We start from the raw sequence: 27,748 nt of genomic DNA, 5'->3' as shown, positions 1-27,748 counted from the left end.
AATAATTTCTTCCACACAGTAGTTTTGCGCCTTTTTATTATTCTGTCAAGATAGATATAGATCATTCTCCACATGATTGGCAAATGTTGAAGGCTAGTTCTTTGTCAAAAATAAGTACATTTCTTTAAATTATTTGTTGAGAACTCTCTGTAATTTGATCTGGCCTTTTTTTTTTTTTTTTTTTTTTTTTTTTTTTTTTGTAAATACAGTACACTGAACATAATTATGGACCCTTGTATGGACACTACCTCTTTTAAAGAAACTAGAAATTTACATTTATATTTTCAGCTCATTACACCAGCCTGCTGAATTTATTTGTTCATTCGTTTGTGATAAAATTTGTCAAACATTTCAAATCATTTTGGAAAAAAAAGTCAAAAAGAGTATTCCTTTTTAAAAGCTAAATTATAAAGGCCAGTGTAGAGGGGATCCAAAGTAGCTGCCGATGGGATGGTACGCTGAAGATAAAACGAAAAGAGAGTGTGTGGACATGCAGGAAGTGTCTATATTTGTGAGCGAGGGACAGCTATGTTCTACGGGACTGTTGGGGACTGGCAGACTAGGCTCCCTGGCTGGGCATCCTCTACTGTTGCTGAAATCTCTCCCGGAGCAGCCAGCTCTGCCACAGAGACCATGACATCCTAAAGAGGAGAATGGCTGTGATTGGAAGCCCAGCCTTACTTTCAACCAGGGAGACCTTGGACGCCTCCTGGGATACAACCACAACACCCAGGGAGCAGCTGCCTCAGCTGCGAACCCACAAACACTAGAACTCCATCCTCCCTGACTGCAAGTGCCTAAAAAGTCTGTCCAGGGGGAGACAAAGTGGCGCAGATAGAAGGAAGAGCTGAATTGAAAAACCACCACCACCCGGAATTGGCAAATTAAACACAGTTGATAAGGTAGTCCATGAGTGGAAAGGTCAGATATCACCTAGAGAAAGTCAAAGTAGGAGAAAGAGAGCTACATAACCAGACAACCTGAGAGGAGCAATCATGGGGAGACAAAAAGCCCATATACGAAAGCAAAGGAGGAATCACCGGGAAAGGAAATAAATGAAACAGAGGCAAATAATATGTCAGAGAAAGAACTCAGGGCAATAATCATAAGGACTCTGAAAAGGATGGAAGACAAATTCAACAGTATGTGTAAGAACTAAGAGGAAATGAAGAAGAACCAAGAAGAAATAAAAAATTATATGGATGCAATGAAGAAATCAATAGAAAAATTATCAACAGTAGACTAGAAGAAGCGGAGGACCACATTAGTGAGCTAGAAGATAATGTAAAACACCCAAGCAGTGCAGCGTCTAGAAAAAACAACCTTAAAAAACAGGAGGCGAGCCTAAGGGAATATTGGGACAACATAAAACAACATCTGCATAATAGAGGTACCAGAAGGAGAGGAAACTGAGCAAGGAATAGAAAACCTGTTTTGAAGAAATAATGACAGAAAACTTCCCTGGTATTGGAAAGAAAAATGCACACAAAGTCCAAGAAGCTCACAGAGTCCCAAACAAGATAAACCCCAAAAGACTGACATCAAGATACATTATAATTAAATGCACAAACACTAATGACAAAGTAAGAATCTTAAAGGCTGCCAGAGAGAGACAGAAAGTTACCTATAAGGGAACTGTCATCAGACTGTCGACTCATTTCTGAACAGAAACACATCAGGCCAGAAGGAATGGAATGAAATATACAAAGTCATGCAAAGCAAGGGTCTGAATCCAAGAAGACTCTACCCAGCAAGGCTATCAATTAAAGCTGAGGGTGAAATCAGGAGCTTCACACACAAAAAAGCATTAAGGGAGTTTATTACCACCAAAGCAGCAATGCAAGAAATGTTAAAGGGGATGCTGTAAAAAGAGGAAATAGGAAGGGAAGTAGGGACACAGGCATAAGGAATAAAAATGGTAATAAACCTACCAATAATAACTTTAAATGTAAATGGATTAAATGCCCCAATCGAAAGACATAGGGTAGCTGAGTGGATAAGAAAACATGACCCATATATCTGCTGTCTACGGGAAACCCACTTCAGAACAAAAGACTCACACAGACTGATGGTAAAGGGATGAGAAAATGGAAATGGCAAAGGGAAATGAAAAACAAAAAACAAACAAACAAAAAAACTGGGATAGCAATACTTACACCTGATGAATTAGATCTGAAAGTGAAAGCCGTAGCAAGTGAAAATGAAGGCCACTTAATAATACTAAAAGGAGCAATTCAAAAAGAAGATAAAACTGTTAAACATATATGCACCCAATACATGAGCACCAGGTACATTTAAAAAAAAACACCAAAAACTTCTGGAGGATATCAAGGGAAAGATTGACAGCAATACAGTCATAGTAGGGGACTTTAATACCTCATTAACACCACTGGATAAATCTTCTAAACAAAAAAATCAACAAGAAACATCAATCCTAAATTACTCACTAGATCAGATGCAATTAATTGACATCTTCAGAACACTTAACATCAGTGCCACAGAATATACATACTTTTCAAGTGCACCTGGGTCATTTTCAAAGATAGACCACAATGGCATAAAACTAGAAATCAACTACAATAAAAATCAAAACATTGAATACACGGGGGCTAAATAGCATGCTATTGAACAATGATTGGGTTACCAAAGAAATCAAAGAACAAATAAAAAACATCATGGTAACAAATAACAATGAAAACACAACAATCTATGGGACACAGTGAAAGCAGTTTTGAGAGGGAAGTTCATAGTTCTACAAGTCTACCTCAAAAAAAAAAATTGGTAATAAATTATCTAACCCTACAACTCAAAGAGCTAGAAAGAGAGCAACAAGGAAGTAAATAATAAAGGTCATAGCAGAGATAAACAATATAGAAGAAAAAATAAAATCAAAACCAAGAGCTGGTTATTTGAAAGGATTAACAAGATTGCTGAACCTCTAGTCAGGCTCATCAAGAAGAAAAGAAGGCGGGCCCAAAAAAACAAAATCAGAAATGAAAGAGGTGAAGTAATGACCGATCCCACAGAAATACAAATGATTATTTAAAAAAATACTATGAGCAACTCTACTCCAACAAAATGGAACCTAGACAAAATGGACATATTCTTAGAAAAATACAAACTCCCAAAACTCAATGAGGAATAATAAAAATAAGAACAACTGAATAGACCAATAATTTTGGAAGAAATTGAAAAAGTGATCAAAAATCTTCAGACGGCTTTACAGGGGAGTTCTACCAAGCATTCAAAGAAGAACTAAAACCTATCCTCATCAGACTATTCCAAAAAATTAAAGAAGAAAGCACACTTCCAAGCTCTTTCTATGAAGCCAGCATTATCCTAATGCCAAAACCAGATAAACGTACCACAAAAAAAAGAGAACTATGGACCAATATTCTTAGTGAACATAGATGCTAAAATCCTCAACAAAATTCTAGCAAATCAGATTCAGCATTACACTAGAAAGATCATACAACATAATCAAGTTGGATTTGTTCTGGGGATGCAAGGATGGTACAATATCCACAAATCAATAAATGTGATACACCACATAAACAAGAGACAAAAATCATCATCAATCTATGTAGAAAATGTATCTGGCAAAATCCAGCACCCTTTCTTGATAAAAACTCTTAGCAAATTGGGAATAGAGGAATCATACCTCAACATAAAAGTCTTACATGCAAACCTACAGCCAATATTATACCCAATGGGCAAAAACTAAACTCATTTGCCCTAAGAACAGGCACAAAACAGGGATACCCACTTTAACCACTCCTGTTCGATATAGTATTGGAAATGATAACCAAAACTATAGGACAAGAAGAAGAAATAAAAGACATCCAAATTGGAAAAGAAGAAGTAAAACTCTCCTCTTTCACAGATGACATGATACTAGACCTAATAAATTAATTTGGCAATGTAGGAGGATACAAAATTAACACCCAGAAATCTATGGCCTTTTTTATGCATCAATTATGAACTCACAGAAAGGAATCGAAAAAACACATAAAACTATCCCATTCACCATTAAACAAAAAAACAAAACAAAAATTAAAAAAACAACAACACTAAGATACCTAATAATAAGGATATAAAAGACCTCAGAAAACTACAGGACACTGAAAAAAGAGATAGAGGAAGACATAAACAAATGGAATAACACAGTATGTGCATGGATTGGTAGAATCAACATCATTTAAATGTCCATACTACCCAAAGCAATCTACATATTCAATGCAATCCCCATTAAAATACCAATGGTACATTTCAAAGATCTAGAACAAACTCCAAAACTTCATCCAGAATAAAAAATAAAAAAATGACCAAGTATAGCCTCAGCAATTCTGAAAAAAAAACTAAGTCAGAGGGATCACAATACCAGGTATCAAGCTCTATTACCAAGTCACATTTCTAAAAACTGCCTAGTACTGGCACAAGAACAGACATTTAAACCAATGGAACAGAACAGAAAACTCAGAAAGCGACCCAAGCCATTATGCTCAATTTTATTTGACAAAGAGGCAAGAGCATACAATGACATAAAGACAGTCTTTTCAGTATATGGTGCTTGGAAATTTGGTCAGATACATGCAAAAAAATGAAACTAGATCACCAATTTACACCATATACAAAAACTCAAAATGGCTAAAGTACTTAAATGTAAGATGGGAAACCATAAAAATCCTATAAGACTCTTTAGGCAGCAAATAGCAGACATATGCTGTAGCAACATTTATACAGACACAGCTCCTAGGGCAATGGAGACTAAGGAGAAAATATACAAATGGGACTACATCAAAATAAAAGGCTTCTGCACAGCAAAAGAAACCATCAACAAAACAACAAGAAAGCCCACTGCATGGGAGAACCTATTTGCCAATGATATTTCTGATAAGTGCTTAAATCTCCAAAATTTATAGATAACTCATAAAACTTAACAAAAGGAAGATAAACAATCCAATTCAAAAATGGGCAAAAGATCTAAATAAACACTTTTTGAAAGGACATACAAAAGACTGAGAGACATAACATGCTCAAAGTCACTAATCATCTGAGAGATACAAATCAAAACAACAATGAGATACCATCTCACAGTTGTCAGAATAGCTATCATCAACAAATGACAAGTGCTGGCGAGGATGTGGAGTAAAAGGAACCCTTGTGCCCTGCTAGTGGGAACGACTGGTGCAGCCACTATGGAAGACATTATGGAGTTTTCTCAAAAAGTTAAAAAAGGCCGAAACTGATTTGGCTTGGTGGTAGAGCGTTAGTCTGCAGACTGAAAGGTCCCGGGTTCGATTCCGGTCAAGGTCATGTACCTTGGTTGCTGGCACATCCCCAGTAGTGGGTGTGCAAGAGGCAGCTGATCGATGATTCTCTCATCGATGTTTCTAACTCTCTATTCCTCTCTCTTCCTCTCTGTAAAAAAATCAAGAAAATATATTTTTAAAAAAAAAGTTAAAAATGTAACTCCCATTTGACCCAGTAATCCTAATTTTAGGACTAAATTCCAAGAAACCAATAACACCAATCAAAAAGGATGTATGCACCCCATTGTTCATAGAAGCACAATTTACAATAGCTAAGATTTGGGAACAGCTTAAGTGCCCATCAACAGATGTGTGGATTAAAAAACTATGGTACATCTACACAATGGAATACTGTGCTGCTATAAAAAAGAAGGAACTTTTACCATTTGCAACAGCATGGATGGAACTGGAGAGCATTATGCTAAGCGAAATGAGCCAGTCAGAAAAAGATAAATATCACATGATCTCACTTGTATGTGGGATATAATGATCAACATAATTTGACGGACAAGAATTGATCCAGAGACAATTGGTAGGGGAAAGGGGGTTAGAGAGAAACCAAAGGACTTGTATGCATACATATTAGCATAACCAATGAACACAGACATTGGGGCAGTGGGTGCTTGCCTGGACGGGAATGGCTTGGGGAGGGGATTGGAGTTAATTGGAGAAAAAGGATACCTATGTAAAAATTTGGACAATTAAAAAAAAACACCAGTCATGATTAGCTCATTTTATAGATTAGAATACTTGAAGGTTCATTAAATTTTTAATGTTTTCTTCCCAATTTTAAAAGTGATATCTCTAGTTTTCCTTTTATTGATAATCTGCTATCAAAAGATACATATAACATCCCTTGATATTTTCTGTGGAAATTGGGTCATACATATAATCTTTCTGTTTGTCTCCCTGAGAATCACCCCTTACAATTCAATAATTTCTGAAGCCTACAAAATTGATGACCAGCTGTCTTATTTGAAATGGTATTGAGAAAGCATTGTCTATGTCTTCTCTGCAAAGAAGCTATATCAGTAATATTTATTATAAATAAGAATGTCAATAAGTTATCAAACATTTATGAGATTGCTCTTTGCAAGTTCTCCTGTTCTGCTGTGCACTGTTCCATCCCCGAAAGTTTCCTCTTTTGAGAATTAATTTGACTTAAATTGATGAGATATTGATGTAGTATGGTATCTATCTATAGTCATTGCATTGAATATGAAACTGAAAATTTTATAAATATATTCCTAATCAATGCTGTTTCTTTCTAAATAATTTTGTTCAAAGGGAACGTGTTGAGAATACCAGTTACCCAGGAGAAATGCAGGTAACCATTCAAAATCTAATGCCAGCGACTGTGTACATCTTTAGAGTGATGGCTCATAATAAGCATGGCTCCGGAGAGAGTTCAGCTCCTCTTCGAGTAGAAACACAGCCTGAGGGTAAGTTTCCACCTGTCTGTCACCCCCACTTGTAGGTAGACCTATCTGAAGGTCTACCTTATGTGTAGCCTTGAACATCACAGGAGTGTTAAAGATAATAGTCCCTTGCCTTTAAGGATTTTATAAATTAGTTAGGAGAGATAAAATTAATTCACATCAAGCTAATAGTGTAAGACAATGTAATTCTGATACAGTCTCAAATTTTACTGGTTAAGACCTAACTCAATGGCTTTTATGATCTTTCCTCTGATTCTGATATATCTTTATAATTCTAAGATACAGTATTACTTTCTTTCTTGAATTGTGATTATGAATATCATTTTTTGTAAGATTTTTTAAAATTGATTTTTAGAGAGAGAGGAAGGGAAAGGGAAAAAGAAGGAAACATTGATGCCAGAGCGAACCATTAGTTGGCTGCCTCCTGAACAATCCCTACAAGGGATCAAAACTTGCAACCCAGGCTTTTGCCCTAACTGGGAATTGAGCTGGCAACCTTTCAGTACACAGGACAATACCCAAACAAATCAGCCACAATGGCAAGGGCCATATCTCATTTATTTTATGGCAAAGACAGGTTCTTTTTCAACTTTATATTTCCCAGAGTTTAAAGTAGGTATTTAATATTTGTTATCACTTGGATTGTCCTGATCGTTATGTATACTACACTCTTTGCAATCTCTTTAAGGCTTTACTTTGGACCTGTGGTCTTTTGTGCTAGATACTGTTACTTCCAATTACATTTCTCAAGATTTTCTGCAACTAAAATGAGAGTCAGGTTGATTTATTTTATAAATGTCTTGTATGTCTTAAATTTTTATTGTAAACTATAGCCCTGAAACTATAAGAAGCAATGAAACAATAATGGATGCTTTTCCCATGAGGCTTTCTTCCACACATTTTCTTCTTTTAGCACAAGCCAATTTTTCATCATAGCCTTCTCCAGTTTTCTTTAACTATTAACTGCACTAATTTCTCAAATGAGCAAACTTCCAGTAACAAAGATTTTACTTCATCTATGAGTAACTTCGTTTTAAAACATTTGTGGAAGCTACTGACCAGGAAACGAAAAAGATTTAATGAATTTGCCAGTGAATCTCTGGAAATAATTCAAAGACTTCTCCTGATTGGATGGATGGAATAAGCAAAGTCCAAGGGCTATGTGGAATGTCACTTCCTAATGCTGGAGCACATCATTTCCTCATCCAGTGTTTATTGAGCATCCCCATTCCAGGTCCTACACAGGTATTAGAGATTCAGGGAACACAGGATAGGAAGTTTCCTTTTAAAAACAAGCAATGAAGATGGGAGGCCACTGATCACTTCAGTGATAGAGGTTGAAGACCAGGAGTCAAACCCAGGCAAGAACAAGAGGGCCATCAGAGAGTCAGCAGGTTGATTTAAGGAAAGAATGTGTTCTCGTTTCAGGGAAAGGATTTGAGTTTTACAGTTACTGTGCCCAGTTAAGAGCAGGAATAGTCTATTAGATTTCAAGCTCAATTTTCCTTCTTCAAGTACAGGTATAATTTATGAGAGATACTTGGATACAAAACAAGGAACAATTACTGTAAAGTTAGGTATATTAAGGCAGGTTCCTAGGAAAAGATGAGTGTTGTCATTGAAACATTTGATTTAAAGCAAGCATTCTTGGGGGGAAACTGCATGACCTAAATTCCCCTAGTAGAATCAAACTACACATGGAAGGTACATCACGATGAAAATAAAGGAAAAGACCACTGGATTTGACTGAATGCAAGAGTTCCCTAGGGCTATGAACCTTCTAAAAATACATGAAAGTATTTGTATGTCTGTACAAAGTCACATTTTCTTTGGGAAAGAGCCTGTGGCTTTCATTGTTACTTAAGAACTTATGAGTCAAACTGTTGAGATCCACTAGACCAGAGGGTCATTGTTAATTTAGAGATGAAAGAAAAGATGTATGGGACAGTAAATGTTTTAAGTGCCTATCATGTGTCAGTCACTGATGTAAAGATGAGTCAAGATATGAAGTTGAGAAAGACTGGACTTCAATCCACAAGAAGTTTACAGTCTGGCTCCAGACAGTAACGTGATATGCTTGCATCACAGTCATTTATTTAAGGAGTTTGGTTACAAGAAAGTAGTAAAAAAGACTACAGATGGGAGGGGCAACAGATTGTGGTGAGGGTGTTTTAGGGATGAAGAGTGACTATCACATGCTTTCACAAAAGAGAAGGTTTTAGTGGAGAGTAGTTTGTACTTCATCTGGAGGTAATCAGCCTGTGTGGGAGGCATAAGGGCTGTGTGGAGTCAGCCCTTAAGAAATATTTTACATATTTAGCTTCACAAACTTAATTTTTTTCTATTTATTGTGCCACTGGATAGCTGAAATGGAAGCATTTATTAGCACACTTTTTAGGATCATATTTGCCTATATTTAGGTTAGCCAATAAATATACTGAAAATTATTTGATGGGAATTGGGGGACTGTTGTTTTCCTTCTTCTTAAATACGTTAGAGGAAAGTTTTTCGTATCATCAGAAGTGTTACAAATCCCACTTGTAAGGCTGCACAAAATATGCTCTTAACATTATGTGAAAAGCAAGACTCTTTACTAAAAAAGTAAACAACTGTTAGAATAACCATATTCAGGTTTTTTACTTTGGTAGCAGAACTAATCTTAAGCTGTGGTGCTGTTATTTAAGAAAGACAGTTTGTTTTATACTTAGTTAATCACCCCTCCTTCCCCTGCTTCTCTTAAATCTAATGGGTGTCTTACAGAAACACTAACATCATAGAAGTTGTTTTCAAATATAGTGTCCAGCAAAGTTAGGAATAGGCAACCATCCAGGATTTGTGTATAAACGGAGGCTGGAACCTGTCAGTCAAACAAATAGAATATCTTACAAAAGTTTGTGAGCTCTTGTAGGAGTTAGAGCTGGACAGTCAACCAATTGACCAATCATTGAGTCTTCAGTCACATATGTCCTAAGGAAGGGGGGTTGTACTAATCTTTTAACTGGTCTTCTTGAGCCCATGTTTTAGAATCAGAAAGTGCTCAATTCCTGGCTCTAACTAACTTCCCAACCATTCTTAACTTCTCAACCTCCTCTATGAATACAGATGATAATCATATCCATGCCATTTAGTTGGTCCAAAGATTAAATAGATGTAATTTAAATACATGTAAAGCACTCAGTGCTAAACTGACTGCAAGCATCCTATCTAATAAAAGAGTAATATGCAAATTAACACCACTCTGATACACGCACAAACCATGCCCACCAGCCAATCAGTGAGTATGCAAATTAACCCCAACCAAGATGGCTGAAGCCACAGAGAGCAAGGAGAGCGGCTTGGGTTTCCCCGGCAATAGAGGAAGACAAGATTCTGCAGCCCTGGCTGGCCTAGGCCTCCACTCCAGACTACAGAATTTCAATTATAGAAGATAAACAAATCGAAACAGAAATGTCGGCAGCCACAAGCAAGCAGGGGGCTTGGCTCCGCTCCAGGTACAAAGTTTCAATTGTACAAGGTAAATAAATTCCAGATTCCAGGGCCTCCGCTTGGGTTGCCAGGTGTGGCTGGCCTGCAAACCACCACAAGCCCCTTGCCCAGGCCACTCCATGCTCCAAGGGAACCCCCACCCTAATCCTGGTCACCCTTCAGGGCAAACCAGCTGGCCTCCACCCATGCACCAGGCCTCTATCCTATCTATTGTAATTAAAGAGTAATATATAGATTGACCATCATTCCAACACACAATAGCTGCCCCCATGTGGACACAAAATGGCCGCCACAAGATGGCCAGCAGGGGAGGGCAGTTGTGAGGCACCAGGCCTGCAAGGGAGGGCAGTTGGAGGTGATCAACCCTTCAGGGGAGAGCAGTTAGGGGTGACCAGGCCTGTAGGGGAGGGCAGTTAGGGGTAAACAGTCTGGCAGGGGAGCAGTTAGATACCGAGGTTGACACGGGAGTGGTTAGGGGGAGATCAGGCTGGCAGGCAGAAGTGGTTGGGGGCAATCAGGAAGGGAGGCAGGCGAGCAGTTGGGAGCCAGCAGTCCTGGATTGTGAGAGGGATGTCCTACTGCCGGTTTAAACGGGCCAGTCAGACATCCCTCGAGGGGTTCCAGATTGGAAAGGGTGCAGACTGGGCTGAGGAGGATCCCCCCAACTCCCATGCAAGAATTTCATGCACCGGGCCTCTAGTTCAATATAAGGTAGCTTTTTGTTAAATTACTCTTTTATCTTTAGTCTTGTTCCCTTAACCATTTTTCTTCCATGTGTGTGCTTACGTGTCCTTTCTAAACATATATCTGATCCAGTTATGTCATGTTCTGCTCATAATTTTTTAGAAATTATCTAACAGCTATAAGAGATAATCCAAAGTCCATGGCAGGGCATTAAAGGTCTTTCATTATCTGGCTCTTGTCATCCTTTTCTCTCCCATATCTACTCTCTGTTTCATCCTGACCACCTAACACTACCTTCTCACATTGCCCATTTACTGGAATAGTTTTCCCCTTGGTACCTGATAAAACTACTCATTTTTCTTGCTTCCCAGAAGTAGTCACTAATCTTTCCCTTTCTTACCCACACACACTCACAGCAGAATTGCGTGCTCTCTTTCTGTGTTTGTTACATTTGCTACTTAATTGTACTTATGACATTATTTGTAACTATTTATGAATCTGACTTCCCTCTACACTGGGAATTCTTTGGGACAGAGACTCTGCCCCTCCCTGCATCCCCACCACTGGAAAGGGAGGTTCTTGTTTTGTGATGGTGGCTTTATATGTGCTGCTATCCCACTGCCAAACTAGGAGTTTATAATCTAAAAAGAATTCTGTAGTGTTCTTTTTTTTTAATTTTTAATAAATTGGAGATTTTTCACAGATAAAATGTGGTTTTAATTTAAATCATAAAAAGGTAAACTTGTTTAATTATATATTATCCTAAAACCACATCAATAAAATCAATTGTTATCGTAGTTGGTTTTTTTGTGTGTTTTTTTTTTTTAAACATGACCATCTATAATAATAAAAGCATCATATACTAATTAGACTGGATGTCCTTCCTTCCAAAAGAAACCGCAGTGGGTGGGGTCCGAGGCAGAGGCAGCTGCCACAACAGTGGGGGCCAAACCCTTTGCACGAATTTCGTGCATCGGGCCTCAAGTTATGATATGATTGCTGAGAATGGTTATTGAGGGATACAATAAATTTTATTTATATCTTGCTCTCTTGAAATTTTCTTTCCAGTTCAGCTCCCTGGCCCAGCACCTAATATCCGAGCATATGCAACTTCCCCTACTTCCATCACTGTCACCTGGGAAACACCATTGTCTGGCAATGGGGAAATTCAGAATTACAAATTATACTACATGGAAAAAGGGACTGACAAAGAACAGGTATAAGATAAAGCCATTTTTTAAGTTTCAGTTGACAAACATTTTCAGGTGTACAACATAGTGATTAGACATTTATATATCTCACATAAATAAAGATTGTGAGAGGGTGCAGGCCAGGCCGAGGGACCCCACAGTGCACACTTGGGGCCAGGGAGGGATGCAGGAGGGCTCCAGGGCGTTTCCAGCCCATCTTGCCCAGTTCTGATTGGCCGGACCCCAGCAGCAAGCTAACCTACCAGTCGTAGCATCTGCCCCCTGGTGGTCAGTGTGCATCATAATGACTGGTTGAACAGTCGGACACTTAGCATATTAGGCTTTTATTATACAGGATGAAGTGATAACCCTGATAAGATCTAGTTCCCATCTGATACTATACATGGTGATTATATGAAGCCAGTTTTCAATCCACTGATTGCAGTACTAGAGTTGAACTATATTTCCAAAACTTAATGCTTGCTAGTCTAGAAATCTGAAACTTAAAAAAAAAAAAAAAAAAAAAGGATAGAAAATGAAAGTTGACAGTTTCTGTTTCTTTGTGCAAAGATTTATTCTGTAGATTTTACCAGCAAGGATCACTAAAGACCAAGCAGTATTCCTCAGTAAATTGCCAGTGCTTATGGTTAACTTGCTTTGACTGTTAAATAATATTCTGTATAAAGGATAAAAATCAGTATAGGTCATTCTTTTTTTGTAACATGTTTTTTGGTGTGAGTTGTGTATATATAAATTGTTTGCATTTTATTGAAGGATGTTGATGTTTCAAGTCACTCCCATACCATTAATGGGTTGAAAAAATATACAGAGTATAGTTTCCGAGTGGTGGCCTACAATAAACATGGTCCTGGAGTCTCCACACAAGATGTTGCTTTTCAAACATTGTCAGATGGTGAGTCTTTCTTCCTTTGGAACAGAATACTGTGCTTGGAGACCCTGGTAACATAGTAGTAAGATCATAGGCTTTGATGTCAAGAAGATCCTGTATAGCCCTAACCTGTTTGGCTCGGTGGATAGAGCATCGGCCTGCGGACTGAAGGGTCCCAGTTTCGATTCCTGTCAAGGGCATGTATCTTGGTTGTGGGCACATCCCCAGTGGAGGGTGTGCAATAGGCAGCTGATCGATGCTTCTCTCTCATTGATGTTTCTAACTCTCTATCCCTTTCCCATCCTCTTTGTAAAAAATCAATAAAATGGGGACATATGTAATACTTTCAACATAAAGATTTTTTTAAAAAAGAAGATCCTGTTCAAATCCCAATATCCATTTTTCATAGTGACATTGTTTCTTTAACGTAAAATATAAACAATACCAATTTCATTGGATTGCTGTAACGATTTAGTAAGAGACATAGAACATGGTAGTGCCTAGTAACAAATAGCTTCTCAGTGTTTTTATTTTTAGTAGGGGCTTTTGTATAAGTAACTATTATTTCTTACTCATAACACAGACTACTCAAGGGCTGTGAAAAGGCAAGCCTTGGTCTATTTAGCAATCCAAATAGGTCTTTTGATCCCACAGTGTTTTAGGATAATGTCCTTTCTTACCTGTGATTGATCCAAGGAAGTTACATATATTCATATACCCATTATGAAGAGCAGTATTTTTCAAACTACAACTTGCTAAAGAGATTGAGTAGGTCAAGAATCAGTATTTAAAAATATATATATTTTAGAATATATATAGAACAGAAAATAAGTTTATTGTACTTAGTAAATATATATATTGTTTCCTGAAACTCACCTAAATCCAATGTGTTACAAAAATATCTTTTTCTAAAAAATGCATGTATATGCATATACCCCTTAAAACTTGCACGTTTTAAAGGCTATAATTTTACTCCTTTAATCAAATGGTCAAACATAACATCAACAACAATGGAAACAACTGACCTTATCTGTGTCCTGCTAGGAGGCATTGGGAAAGACACAATGTCTGTCTCCCCTATGTTGTATCTCTGTAAAAAATGTTTCACTTGAATCTGATCATGATGAAACAAGTAATCATCCAAAGTGGGGGAAATTCTGGAGAAGAAAAAATTGCCTCAATTCTTAAAAAATACTAATTTCATGAAATTACAGACTCATTCTATTGTAGAATCTAGATTAAAGAAGACACATGAAATAATATAAAATAGTTATCTATTGTTAGTTCCTAGATCTAGGAGTAAAAATAAATAAAGGGCACTATTGATACATTTACTTAATGTTAAATAGGTATACTACTAGGCAATATTAAGTATTAGATATGTTATTTAGGTATATTAGATAATGTTTTATGTTAAGATTAAATTTTCTGAAAGTGTTCATTATATTATAGTTTTGTTGGAGAACGTCTGAATTTAGGAGCACATACCCTAGTATTTAGAAGTGAAGTCTCATGTGACTGCAGCTATCTCTCAGATGACTCAGCAGCAATCTGTAGATAAGTATGTTTGTGTAAATACAGTGAAAACTAGAGAAGATGTGACAGAACATTAACAATTGGTGAATTCAGGAAATGAATATAGAGTGTCCCAAAAAATGTATACACACTTTAACAGCTGGCAGTTTAACTGATGTTTCTTTTTAGATTTAACCCACTGGAATTAATAATATGTCAAAAGTGTGTATATATTTTTTGGGGGGACATCCTATATATGGCATTCATATGTATGGCATATACTTTCCATTGTGTTCAGTATGCTTAATATTTTTCAAGGTAAATTGGTAAAAATAAATACAAACTATAGTTTGGTTAGCCAACCACATAAACCAGTTGGTCAAGATGGGGAAAAGTTGAGAAGGCTTTGAAATCTACACATGAGCCAGTTTTAACTGCACTAAGTGGATTGGCATGCTGACTACAAGCCTGTCAGGGAGCTGAATGTGCCTGAGCATGGTGCTTAAGGGCAGCACTTGGGAGTAAGACCAATTTTGGTCTCTATGTTAGCTGAAATAAATAACTGTGGACAAGAGATTTGAACCTCATCTGTAAAGTGGGAATAATAATGTGGGAATAAACTCCAGTGTGGGATTGTTGTAAGGATTAAGTCCCTGCCATGTAAGAGCACACAGTGAATCTTAGCTGTGATGATGATGATGAAGAAGAAAAGGAAGAGAGGCAGGGGGAGGAGGAGGACACTGCAACAGCAACTACCTTGGGGGCCTCTGCAGCTATGTCAGAAGTTCTTAACGGAAATGATTGGAACCATTCATGGACATCTTTCAAAGTACAGGTGCCTAAGTCCTACACCAGACCCTTTGAGGGTTGAGGCCTAATGCACTTTGTACAGGATACAATATTGAGCAAGAATAGTCACTGTCCTCCAAAGCCTATAGCACATGGGCAATGTGTTATATACCTAGTCACCAAATGTCAGAGAATGGGCGAGAGAAGTTTCCATAGATGGATTAGGAGAGAAGACCTAAAGTCAGCATTTTGTGTGCAGAGAGAAAATCTAATAGGGATTACTTGAATTCTCTTTGCTTGCTTTAGTTACTACAAAGGGGGGGAATGCTGGCGAGTGTGTGGACCATAAACTTTGAAATACTGTCTTATGTTCTAATATGTGAGGAACTAAAGTGGTACAGCAATTTGTTTAAGCAACAAAGTTTTCACATCATTTCCTAAATATCTCTGTTTTACTTAAGAATTGCCTTCAAAACCATCATTTCCTAAATGTCTTTGTATTACTTAAAAACTTTTTTTTTTTTTTTTTTGCTTGTCCAGTTCCCAGTGCTGCTCCTCAGAATCTGTCCTTAGAAGTAAGAAATTCAAAGGTAAAACTTTTTATTGCCATTGTTCATTTTTACTGATACACTATTAAAACTTAGAAGGGCTTATAGAGAGGGAGATCCTACATCAAAATAATAATTATCAGAAAATAAGGTAACCTAGATATTACACTTGCCAGTAAAGCTGGACTTAGAAACCAACCTTAGTTTATTCTGTTTAATTTTATTGCCTTCTCTGATGCCTTTCTGCAAATATATTCCTATATGTAAATTATTACAATCTAAATATTAACAGTCTAGACCTTGGTGATTAGATAGAAGGAAGGAAGTTGTTTATGGCACATAGTTTCTTGGTCTTGTGAGATGAGCCCAGTGTGAATATTTCTGATAGTTGCAGATGATGAAACCATCTCTCTGAGTCACATTCACTGTACACTTATGGCATGTACCCCTCTTAGAAGGCCCAGAGTCCTTTCTGGGCTATGTAGATTTCTGACATGTTCAGTCCTTTCAAAAAGTACTATTGGACTCCTTTTCCTTAAAAAAAATAACCAGCTGCTAATTAATGATCCCCTTTTGAAAGAGTTTTAGACAGAAATTATCTAAGGTCAGCTGTTCTACAATTGAGATGGGAAGAGAACCTTATACCTAACGGTAGTTTACTCCCTAATTCATGTGCCTCTGACCTTATGTTTTCTTCTGAAAACTTTTTTGAGACTTTTGTCCTCATTCTGGCAAAACAACCAGGAAATCAAAGGCCCATAGAATACTGCTAACAAATATAATATCCCACTTTGGTCATTGATTTTTGTTTTTGTTTTTTAAATAAGTATTTTTGAGTGATTAGTAAGTAACTTAATTAAACTCTAATCACCCTACTGGCTTTATGTTCCTTCCCTTTGCACAGAGTTTGGGATAATCCTATCTAATAAAAAGGTAATATGCAAATTGACCATCACTCCAACACACAAGATGGCTGCCCCCATGTGGACACAAGATGGCCATCAGGGGAGGGCAATTGTGGGTGATCAGGCTAGAAGTGGAGAGAATTTGGGATAGACCAGGCCTAAAAGGGAGGGTAGTTGGGGGGGAGGGTGACCAGGCCTGCAGGGGAAAGCAGTTAGGTGTGACCAGGCCTGCAGGGGAAGACAGTTAGGAGCAAGCAGGCCTGCATGGGAAGGCAGTTAGGGGCCACTAGGCTAGCAGGGGAGGGCAGTTAGGGGCAATTGGGCCAGCAGGGGAGCAGTTAGGCATCGATCAGGCTGGCAAGGGATTGGTTGGGAACAATCAGATAGGCAAGCAGGCAAGCAGTTGGGAGCCAGCAGTCCTGGATTGTGAGAGGGATATCTGGTGGAATCGGGCCTAAATGGGCAGTCAGACATTCCTCAAGGGGTTCCAGATTGGAGAGAGTGCAGGCTGGGCTGAGAGATCTCCCCACTCCCTCCCCCACGCACGAATTTTGTGCACCAGGCTCCTAGTAATATATAAAATAGGACCAAGCTTTTAACATATTTGGTATTTTCCCTATAAACTTATGCTTTCTAGAGTATTATGATTCACTGGCAGCCACCTCCTCTAGCCACACAAAATGGGCAAATTACTGGCTACAAGATACGCTACAGAAAGGCCTCCCGAAAGAGTGATGTCACTGAGATGTTGGTGCCCGGGACCCAGCTGTCTCAGCTGATTGAAGGTGAGTTCCTATGGGCATTGCCAAAAGTTGGGAGATGTATCTATGCTAGTCTGATTAATGCCTGGAGCTGTTTTGCACAAAGTTAAAATGGTTCAAAAGGATTTGTAAAAATTTGATAAAAATTAATTGAAAACACTCTTACACGCTCTGCTATTTCTGAATGAGATTATATTTTAGTTTTATTTCCTTGTGTTTTTCTGTATTCTTTATGTTATATGTAGTTTTTTTTATAATCTGAAAAAAAGTTCAAACAAAGCTATATAAACAAAGAGTCTGCACAGTTTAGTTGTTAGCAAAGTGTACAGACAGTAAAAGTGTACTCTAGTAATCCAGCAAGCTTTTCTCCTTACCCCTCATCTCATAGATGAGACTGACTCCTTTCAAAATAGGAAAAGGTGAATGTTTGTCTCCATGGAGTCAGTCCTCTCCTTTCTGCAGAAAGTAAACATGGCTGCTGTGAGTGCTGCTGAGAAATCTCACTGAAGGAACATTACTGTAAAATTTCTCACAGATGTTTTTAAAAGTCAGTTTCTGGTTTTACTCCAAATATAGCTAAGTAACAGTTTCCATCTGTAAGGGTTTTACTTTGAATACTTAATAGCAGATATTTACTGTATACCAGGCATTGTTCTTGTTGCCAATAACATAAAAATAGAGTACAGTCCTTGCCCATGAGGGAACTATTCATTTTTTGTTTTCCAATTCAACATTTGATGTATAAGGAAAATAACATTTTCATGATAAACATCAATTTTTCTCTTTTTGTTGCTTTTTGTTAATCCTCGCTTAAGGATATTCTTCCATTGACTTTTAGAGACAGTGGAAGGGAGGGGGAGAGAAACATCGATGTCAGAAAGACACATCGATTTCTTGCTCCTGCACATGCCCCAACCAAGGCCTGGGATCAAACTACAACAAAGGAATGTGCCTTTGACTGGGATCAAACCTGGGACCTTTCAGACTGGGGGCTGATGTTTGAAACTTTGTAACCTTAAGCAGAGGCCAAGGCCAGCCAGGGTGTGTGGAAAGCTTTGGTTCCTCCATCGCCGGGAGCAACCCTAGTCTCCTGCTCTTTCCAGCTCTGTGGCTGCCACCATTTCTGTTTGGATTTATGTATCTTCTATATTGAAACTTTGTAGCCTTGAGTGGAGGCCTAGGCCAGCAAGGGCAGGCAGAAAGCTTGGCTTCCTCCATTGCCAGAGAAACCCAAGCCTCCCTCCTGCTCTCTGTGGCCATGGCCATCTTGGTTAGGTTTATTTGCATATTTGCTCCTGATTGGCTGGTGGGTGTGCCTTGTGGGTGTGGTGGTTAATTTGCATATTACTCTTTTATTAGATAAGATTTGTGTGCCTTAGTTTTAGTGTATGAATTCTGTTGGTTACTTTGTGGGAGAGGAACTCTTAACCATTTACATGTGGTTCTCCTTGCGTATGTTTTTATTCACTCTCGCTCACTTGCTAACTCACTCTCTTAACATTCTAACTCTCCCCAAAGGGAAAGGCATGGTAATCTGATCAGTTGAATTCTTTCAGAACCTCAATTGAGCCATGTTTCCTAGGAGACCAGATTGTGGTCTATTAATAGTTATAAGTAAGTATAACGTCACTCTGGCTCTTTCAGGTTCTTGAAGGCAAGGAGGTAAAGTGACTTGGGCACAGTCATTTTGCTTCTCATTCTGTTTTGCTTCTTGCTTTCTTGTGGGCAAATAAGATGATCTGCAGAGTACAGAACCTCCCATCTCCTCTCACACCCTGTGACAGGATTGATTAACTGAGCCAGGACTTATTCTGGCCAAGTTCTCTCTCAATTTCTGTATTGTGTTGCTGGCCAAAGATCCCAATATTTGGATATGGGGAGATAGGATAATTTTTCATAACCCTAGTAAGACCTATCACAATATCTACTATTTAAGTGCTCTACAAATGTATGCATGTGGACTGTATACTTGAAAATGGCTAAAATGGTAAATTTTATATGTATTTTAACACAAAAAAAAAGAAAAAGAACTCATGAATATCTGACCATATTGTTGACTCTTGCTCTACTTTGTAGGTTAGACTTTTACATGTGGATCTTTGATTCATTGGTAATTCAAGTACTTTATTAGGTTATATTAAATATAAAAGGTTACATAATAGAAAGACATTATTCCTTTTTTATTTATTATGGGTTGGTAAGCTCCTGAGAAATAGATTTCTAGGCTGTGTTAACATTTAAAGTTTTTTCTGTCATTATGGCGTGGCTAATAGAACAGGGGTAATGTGGTAGGAGTTACATCTTGCATTCTTTTCTGGTCTTTAGTGTCTTCTGAGACCAATGGACTTTGGTTACAACTTTCATGATCCTTGGCCTCTTTTTTGGCCTTAGCTTCCTTAGTAAAATGAAGGGATTGCATTAAATGATTTCTAAAATATTTTCAAGCTTCTTTTTAAAACACACACACACACACACACACACACACACACACACACACACACACACCCCTGTTGTCTCCTGAGAGTTTCACTGATTTCTCTTTCCTTCTTGGACTGTGTGGACTTCAGCCTCTACTTTAGAGGTGGGAGCTCCTCTGTTCTGTACTTACAGATTTCTTGTTTGGTATTAACTTTCACCAAAATTTTATCAAGGTAGTAGCTGTATATTGAGTTGGTGGATAAGATATTTGCTTTAATGAGATTGTTGGTATTTTGTTTTTCCAAATCTGTTGTTTCAACTTGTATTGTGTGTGTGTTTTTTTTCCATTTGGGTCTCAGGTCTGGATCGGGGGACTGAATATAATTTTCGAGTGGCTGCTCTAACAGTAAATGGCACAGGCCCGGCTACTGACTGGCTGTCTGCTGAAACTTTTGAAAGTGACTTAGATGGTAAGAACAATGGCACAGACAAGGTACTAATTATAGTCAAGTGAGCCTAGCTGGAAAGCCACAGATTTGGTGTATATATTGCTTTAATCTGTGAAGTTTAATATATACTACTGTCATTTCTGTAATGCAGCAAGTTTCATGGATCTCCCTCATTCCCCACATTTGTGGCTTTTAGATAACTGTGTCTTTAAGTAGAACCAAAACCAATAAAAAGGTACAGGTGCCTTAAGTCTGTTTTTACCAAGGCCATTAAATATGTAGATGATCTAAAATGGAAAGCTGAGCCACATGAATCATGCTTATGTTTCATTAGTCTCCCTTTTCACTTCGTTCTAGACATCTTACCCTTTTTCTCACCTGTTTATTCAATGACTAAGTCCATATAGGTGTGTGTATGTAAATTTATCAAATACAGGTGCTGTACTTGGAAGACAAAAGGAACCTGTTCTATTGTTTTACCCTTTTTTAAATTAAGATAGCAATTTATGCCTTGAAAAATACTCTAAATTCCCATCGCTTAAGCCTCTTGGTTTCCCACCATTTAAATCAGTTTGTAGTTCTATTCATATTTTCTGACTTATCATATTACTTAGGGGAGTAAATAATACTATTGCTGTAATGTGATTCTTGATTACCTGTTTACACCAGGCTTCTAATTAGTTGGTGTATCTGCCTAGTAAGTTTGGGAATCAGATGTGAGACCAAGAGGAATGGATAACCATTGAAAGTCAATTTATTTGTTTTTCTCTATTGGATAAAGGTTCTTGGATCACTTTATTTTCCCTTCCAAATTAATGTTGCAGTGTCTAGTATTTCAAGCTGCTGTTTGGGTTTTGTTTTCTTCGTAGAATGCAGTAAAACCACTGAACATATTTTATTGTATATACATATTCTCTCTGAATTCTTGGTCATAATGGAAAAACTTAGCCCCAAATAATTTAGCGGGCGATTGAACACCATTCCCCAAAGGTGGTGAAATATCCTAATGAAAGATGAACCACATCTTGCCTTTCTAATTTCCTTTCCAGAAACTCGTGTTCCTGAAGTACCTAGTTCACTTCATGTCCGCCCACTGGTTACTAGCATCGTAGTAAGTTGGACTCCTCCAGAGAACCAGAACATTGTGGTCCGAGGTTATGCCATTGGTTATGGCATTGGCAGCCCGCACGCGCAGACCATCAAAGTAGACTATAAACAGCGCTATTACACCATCGAAAATCTGGGTGTGTATGCTCAGCAAAGGAAGTAATTGTACTTGTGATTGCTTTTTTACTTTTTTATTGTGTAATTTATTTATTTTTTTTAAATATATTTTCTTGATTTTTACACAGAGAGGAATTGAGAGGGATAGAGAGTTAGAAATGTCGATGAGAGAGATACATCGACCAGCTGCCTCTTGCGCGCGCACACAAACACACACACACACACACACACACACACACACACCTGGGGATGTGCCCGCAACCAAGGTACCTGCCCTTGACCGGAATCGAACCCGGGACCTTTCAGTTCGCAGAAGATGCTCTACCACTGAGCCAAACTGGTTTTGGCTATATTTATTAGCATTCTTTAATAAGGAAAATATTTCCTCCTCTTTCATAGTAAAATAATAGCCCGTGGGAATCTCCTTATAACTGGTTCCTCTGTCCATCTGACAAGGTTTTTCAGACCCTGGTATTTCCTAGCCTTAGCCCTTGAATTAGCCATTTCTCCAAAGAATCCTGTTTTCTTTTATGGGAAATGGTATTTAGAAACCAATATTTGAGCACTCTACTGATTCATAGAAAAGCTTGAGGAATATCCTGGCTACTAAAACTATAAGTGAGTTTGGCAAGTCACAAGGTACAAAGTTGGTCTAACAGTAAGCAGTTGGAAATTTAAATTTAAATTGCTTTCTCCCCAATGCAATTCTACATAAATCCCAATACACTTTTTGTAGAAATTGGTACACTTATTATTATAAAATTTATATGAAAAATCAGAATTACTAGAATGGTCAAACATGTTAGAAATATCTATGTATTGATTGTGATAGTGATTATACATCTTATATAAAAAAAAAAGCGTAATACTAATTAGACTGGACAACCTTCCAGACAAAGCCAGGGCTGAGAGGGCCTAGGCAGAGGCAGCTGCCTCCATGGCAGGGGCCAAGGCAGAGGTGGCCGCCACAGTGGTGGGGGCCAAGCCCTTTGCATGAATTTTGTGCACCCAGCCTCTAGTCAAAACTCAACAAACTGTATACTTAAAGGGTACATTTTACTGTCTGTTAATTACACCTCAAAGTTGATTTACAAAGCAAGAAAATAAAAAATAACAATATTTTATAATAGAAAGTAACTTGATTTTGGTAGGTGTTATTACTCTTCCAAATTGGATTATCATTGTACAGATCTTTGACACACTTCCCTTTTCATTCAGTATCTGCCCTGACCAATGTTTTAACTCAAGTCATATCTTTGTAAATATCTTTCATAAAACAACATGAAGTGTCTAACAGATGACTTACCTTCATCTTTTCTGGTAGAGAATAAGCAACAATTTGATGCTTTATTCAAAACAAAGTCGCCTTTTTTTTCCTTTGAAGAACAACACAGCTAACCTAGGATGTGTTTCCCATATGACAAGTCTTATAAGGCAGTTGTAAGAGAACAAAAGAAAAGCTCTGCTGATAAGGTGGTATCTCTGTGCTGACCCTCTGCCTACTGTTTTCTTTATGAAACTACTGAAAGAAAAGTCCTCTGCATTGTAAGCAGTTCATGGTCCTAGACCAGTAGTCGGCAAACCACGGCTTACAAGCTACATGTGGCTCTTTGGCCCCTTGAGTGTGGCTCTTCCACAAAATACCGCGTGTGGACGCGCACATACAGTGAGATTGAAACTTTGTGGCTCATGCGCAGAAGTAGGTTTTTGGCTCAAAAGAAATTTCAATCGTTGTACTGTTGATATTTGGCTTTGTTGACTGATGAGTTTGACGACCATTGTCCTAGACCTTCAGGAGCTTTCAGTCTAATAGGAAAACAAAAGTACCACCCAAGAAACAATGGAATGAAGTGAAGTATGGTGGGAGAAGGCAGCACTAGTAAGGCACAGCAGAGCAGTCAGGGAAAAAGCTTAACTTGAACTTGAAAAACAGAGCAGTGTTTGAAAATGAAATGAGAAGATGTACTCCATGTGCTGAAGAGAGTGAACAGACTTCATTAGAAAAGAAAGTACACATGACAAGTAGCAAAAAAATTTAATTTGGCATAAAGTAAAATGAGCTTGAGCTGTATAAGTAAACACTGATAGATCTAAGATGCATATAATGTTGATCAAAAAGTCAGAATGAAGTACATTTAGGAATTCATTTATTAAGCAAACTAGAGCTCTCTCTTCAGTTTCAAGTTCATATAAACATCTCCATACTGGGTGTCTGCACTGGGATATAGCCCTTACTGTATCATATCATTAATTAGAGTTAGTATCCTTTCCCACAAATCTTCCGATCAGTCAGCAAATATTTAATGAACTCCTACAATATCCCAGACACTGTGTTAAAGATTGAGCAGAGAATCAACCGAATTATTAGAAATATAATTTTGAATAATGAAAATTGTTAGATTGCTAAGGAAGAGAAATGTGTCAACTAGAGAGGCTAATCCAGTTTTAAAGGGATGAGTCTTTTTAGATGAGTAGGCATTGTCTAGGTAAAGAAGAAAGTTGGCCTGTGTCCCTAGCATAGAGAACAGCTGCACATGTTAAGGCCCATTGTTAGGCATATAGTGCTCAGTGAACTGAGAGATGGAGCATGCAGATCAAGGCAGTGGGTATAATCAATAAGACTTGATTGTAGTATTTGATTATTTGCATATCAGGGAAGGGGGGAGAGAGAGGTCTTAATAACTCCCAGGTTTCTGACTTGAGCAACAGGGAGCATAGAAGTGCTATTTATGAACTAGGAAACACGTGGGTTGATCTGAAGTGGGGAGAGAGAGATTTGAGGCATCTAACTGGAGATGTCAGAAGGTTTAACCTTAAGGTTTGATGATCAGAAGAAAGGTCTGGCCTAGAAATGTGATTTTTCATTGATGGCACATACATGCTAACCCAAGCTAAGGAAATGAGAGTGAAAATACATAGGGAAGAGTGGGAATAGAATGTGGGCTTGAAAATGTCTACTATGGTTACTCTGCCTCTGTCCCCAATCTCTGTGAAGGACTTTATCATCTACCATGTTACCCAAACTATCATCTTTTTCTTTTTCTCACCAATCAAGTACTGAGTCCTGTTGATTCCATTTGTTGTCAATTCTTTCTGCCATTGGGAGACCAAGTGCCTTTACTAGTATCTAAAGAATGGGCCACTAGCAACGCAGCTATTTTTTTTTTTTTTTTTTATTGATTGGGGTGGGATGACATTGGTCAGCATGAACACATAGGTTTCTCATGTGGGTTTCTGTGTTATATTGCACTGTGTGCTCACCACCCAAAGTCAAGTATTCTCCTGTCACCTTATATTAGGACCCCTTTTCCCCTTCCCTCTGGCAACCACCACACTGCTGTTCGTGTTCATGAGTTTCAGTTTTATATCCCACATATGAGTGAAATCATATGGTTCTTACCTTTTTCTGACTGACTTATTTCACTTAGCATAATGTTCTCAAGGTCCATCCATGTTGTTGCAAATGATGCTATTTTATTCAAAGTGCCCTATGATAGAGGACTGGATAAAGAATGTGATACATATCCAATATAATAGAAGGCAGTATGCAAATTGTTCCCTAAATCAGTAGTTCAACCATCAGGCAGGCCAGCCAATCGCCCATGTCCCCTTCCCCAGCCAGGCTGGCCAGATCCTACCCATCCACGAATTCATGCATTGGGATATATATATATATATATATATATATATCTTACATAATAAAAGAGTAATATGCAAATTAACCATCACTCTGCTACACCGCAAGCCATGCCCACCAACCAATCAGAGTGAGTATGCAAATTAATCCCAACCAAGATGGCTGCCACCACAGAGAGCAGGAGGGAGGCTTGGGTTTCTCTGGCTATGGATGGAAGCCAAGCTTTCCACACACCCTGGCCAGCCCAGGCCTCCACTCAAGGATACAAAGTTTTAATTATAGAAGATAAATCCCAAGAAAAATGGCAGCAGCCAGGGAGCTGGAGAGAGCAGGCTAGTGTTGCCTCTGGCGTCGGAGGAAGCCAAGCTTTCCACCTACCCTGGCTGGCCTAGACCTCCATGCTAGGTTACAAAGTTTCAATTATAGAAGGTGAATAAACCCCAACAGAAATGGCTGCTGCCATGGACCGAGCAGAAGGTTAGTTTTGCTCCACACTACAAAGTGTCAATTGGAGAACGTAAAAAAATCCCAGATACCAGGGCCTCTGCTTGGGTCGCCGGGAGGGCATGGTTGGCCTGCAAACCACCACAGGCCCTTTGCCCAGGTCACCCCATGCCAAGGGAACTCCCACCCTGATTTGGGACACCCTTCAGGGCAAATCAGCTGGCCCCCACCCATGCACCAGGCCTCTATCCTATCTAATAAAAGTAATATGCAGATTGATCATCACTCCAACACACAAGATCAAGATAGCTTCCCCCGTGTGGTCAAAGATCCTGCCCCATGTGGACACAGGATGGCCACCACATGATGTCCAACAGGGGAGGGTAGTTGGGGGGACCAGGCCTGCAAGGGCGGGCAGTTGGAGGTGATCAACCCTGCAGGGGAAGGCAGTTAGGGTTAACCAGACTGGCAGAGGAGGGAAGTTGGGGGCAAATAGGCTGGCGGAGGGGGGGGGGGGGCAGTTAGACAGCAATCAGGCTAGTAGGGCAGTGATTAGTGGGTGATCAGGCAGACAGAAGTGTTTAGGGGGTCATCAGGCAGGCAGGCAGAAGTGGTTAGGAGGTGATCAGGCTGGCAGACAGAAGTGGTTAAGGGCTGATCACGCTGGCAGGCAGAAGTGGTTAGGGTCTGATCAGGAAAGCAGGCAGGTGAGCAGTTGGGAGCCAGCATTCCTGGATTGTAGAGGGATGTCCCAGATTGGAGAGTGTGCAGGCTGGGCTGAAGGAACCACACCCCACCCTCCTGTGCATGAATTTTGTGCACCAGGCCTCTGGTATGTAATGAAATACTACTCAGCCATAAGAAAGGATAAAATAGTAAACCAGCTGTTTCAAGCTTTTTAAGTAATGCAGATTACTTGAAGTGTGGCCACTTTGGAAAACTGCCCAACTTTGCTACAAGTGAGTGATATGGGTCAGCTTCTCACCCTGCAACACTTAAGTGGGGCTCACCTTTTCACTTATTTATTTTCATTCTTCACCCGAGGATATTTTCTCATTGATTTTTAGAGAGAGAGAAAGGAAGAGGGCGGGGGGAGTGAGAGAGACATCGATATGAGAGAGAAACATGGGTTGATTGCCTCCCACAGGTGATCCCACTGAGGCCTGGGATCAAACCTGCAATCCAAATACTTGCCCTTTGGTACACACGCTGATGCCCTAACCCACATGTGTCAAACACAAGGCCCACGGGCCAAATCCGTCCCGCCAGGCCTTGCAATGTGGCCCACACCGCGCTGTCATCACTGCACTCTGCTGCGTTTCCATCACAATGACAGTTTATGACTGTTCAGTAAACCATTCGGCCCGCGATTTAGGCTGGATTTTAGATTTTGGCCCCTTCTCTGATTGAGTTCGACACCCCTACCCTAACCACTAAGTAACAGGCCAGGGCTCAAGTTTTCATTTCTGACTAGGTTTTTGAAGTTACTAGTCCTAAATTTTCCTAGATCAGGAATGTTATGAAGTAGAGTCATCTTAATTTACCTCATCAAATAGGAAAATGAATGCTATTCCAACTATTTAATTCCCACTCTTCATAGAGTCTTAACTGGCAGTATTTTGTATGATCCACCTGGAGGAAGTGTTTCTTTTAGTCTCATTTCCTGCAGCATCATCTCCAAGCCAGTCATAATCCTGGGCCATATCTTATTCTGCCAAGAAGTCTACATGAAGGCTAGATGAAATTAGGCACTTCCCAGATTTGGAGTCCCCGCCCCCGCACCTTAAAAGTTAAAGACATTCAGCAGTTTCTGAATTAACGGTTTTTCTCCTAGTTCTCTACCTTGCCTATTGTAGTTGCTGTCCTCTTTCTGAGAAAGAAAGGGGTTTGTTTAATTTCAAATGAAATACATACTCATTCTAATCCAAGCCCCACACTATATAATAACATCACTAAACCATCTATTAGTTGAGGCCAAGAGAGAATTCAGGCACAGCTACATGCACTCCTGGTACTAACTTGAGAGAATTTACGCACAGCCAACCTCACTTCTGGTAA

At 38.9% G+C, this 27,748-nt stretch overlaps 1 protein-coding gene across 10 annotated transcripts in view; it reads left to right on the top strand.

Moving 5' to 3' along the window:
• Positions 1-27,748, top strand: part of NEO1 (neogenin 1) — a 339,481-nt gene that overhangs the window by 233,470 nt on the left and 78,263 nt on the right. For all 10 annotated transcript variants that reach the window (XM_036456552.2, XM_045587162.1, XM_036456618.2 and 7 more), the window contains 7 exons: positions 6,600-6,754; positions 11,990-12,138; positions 12,886-13,024; positions 15,845-15,894; positions 17,395-17,542; positions 20,296-20,406; positions 21,435-21,629. In XM_036456552.2, coding sequence (XP_036312445.1) covers positions 6,600-6,754; positions 11,990-12,138; positions 12,886-13,024; positions 15,845-15,894; positions 17,395-17,542; positions 20,296-20,406; positions 21,435-21,629 — 947 coding nt within the window. The remainder of the gene's footprint in view (positions 1-6,599; positions 6,755-11,989; positions 12,139-12,885; positions 13,025-15,844; positions 15,895-17,394; positions 17,543-20,295; positions 20,407-21,434; positions 21,630-27,748) is intronic.

The sequence above is a fragment of the Pipistrellus kuhlii genome, unplaced genomic scaffold, assembly GCF_014108245.1.
Source record: "Pipistrellus kuhlii isolate mPipKuh1 unplaced genomic scaffold, mPipKuh1.p scaffold_m20_p_1, whole genome shotgun sequence".
NCBI classification, from domain to species: Eukaryota; Metazoa; Chordata; class Mammalia; order Chiroptera; family Vespertilionidae; genus Pipistrellus; species Pipistrellus kuhlii.
Note: the sequence above shows the minus strand (reverse complement) of the source record. Positions and strands in the feature narration are given on the sequence as shown.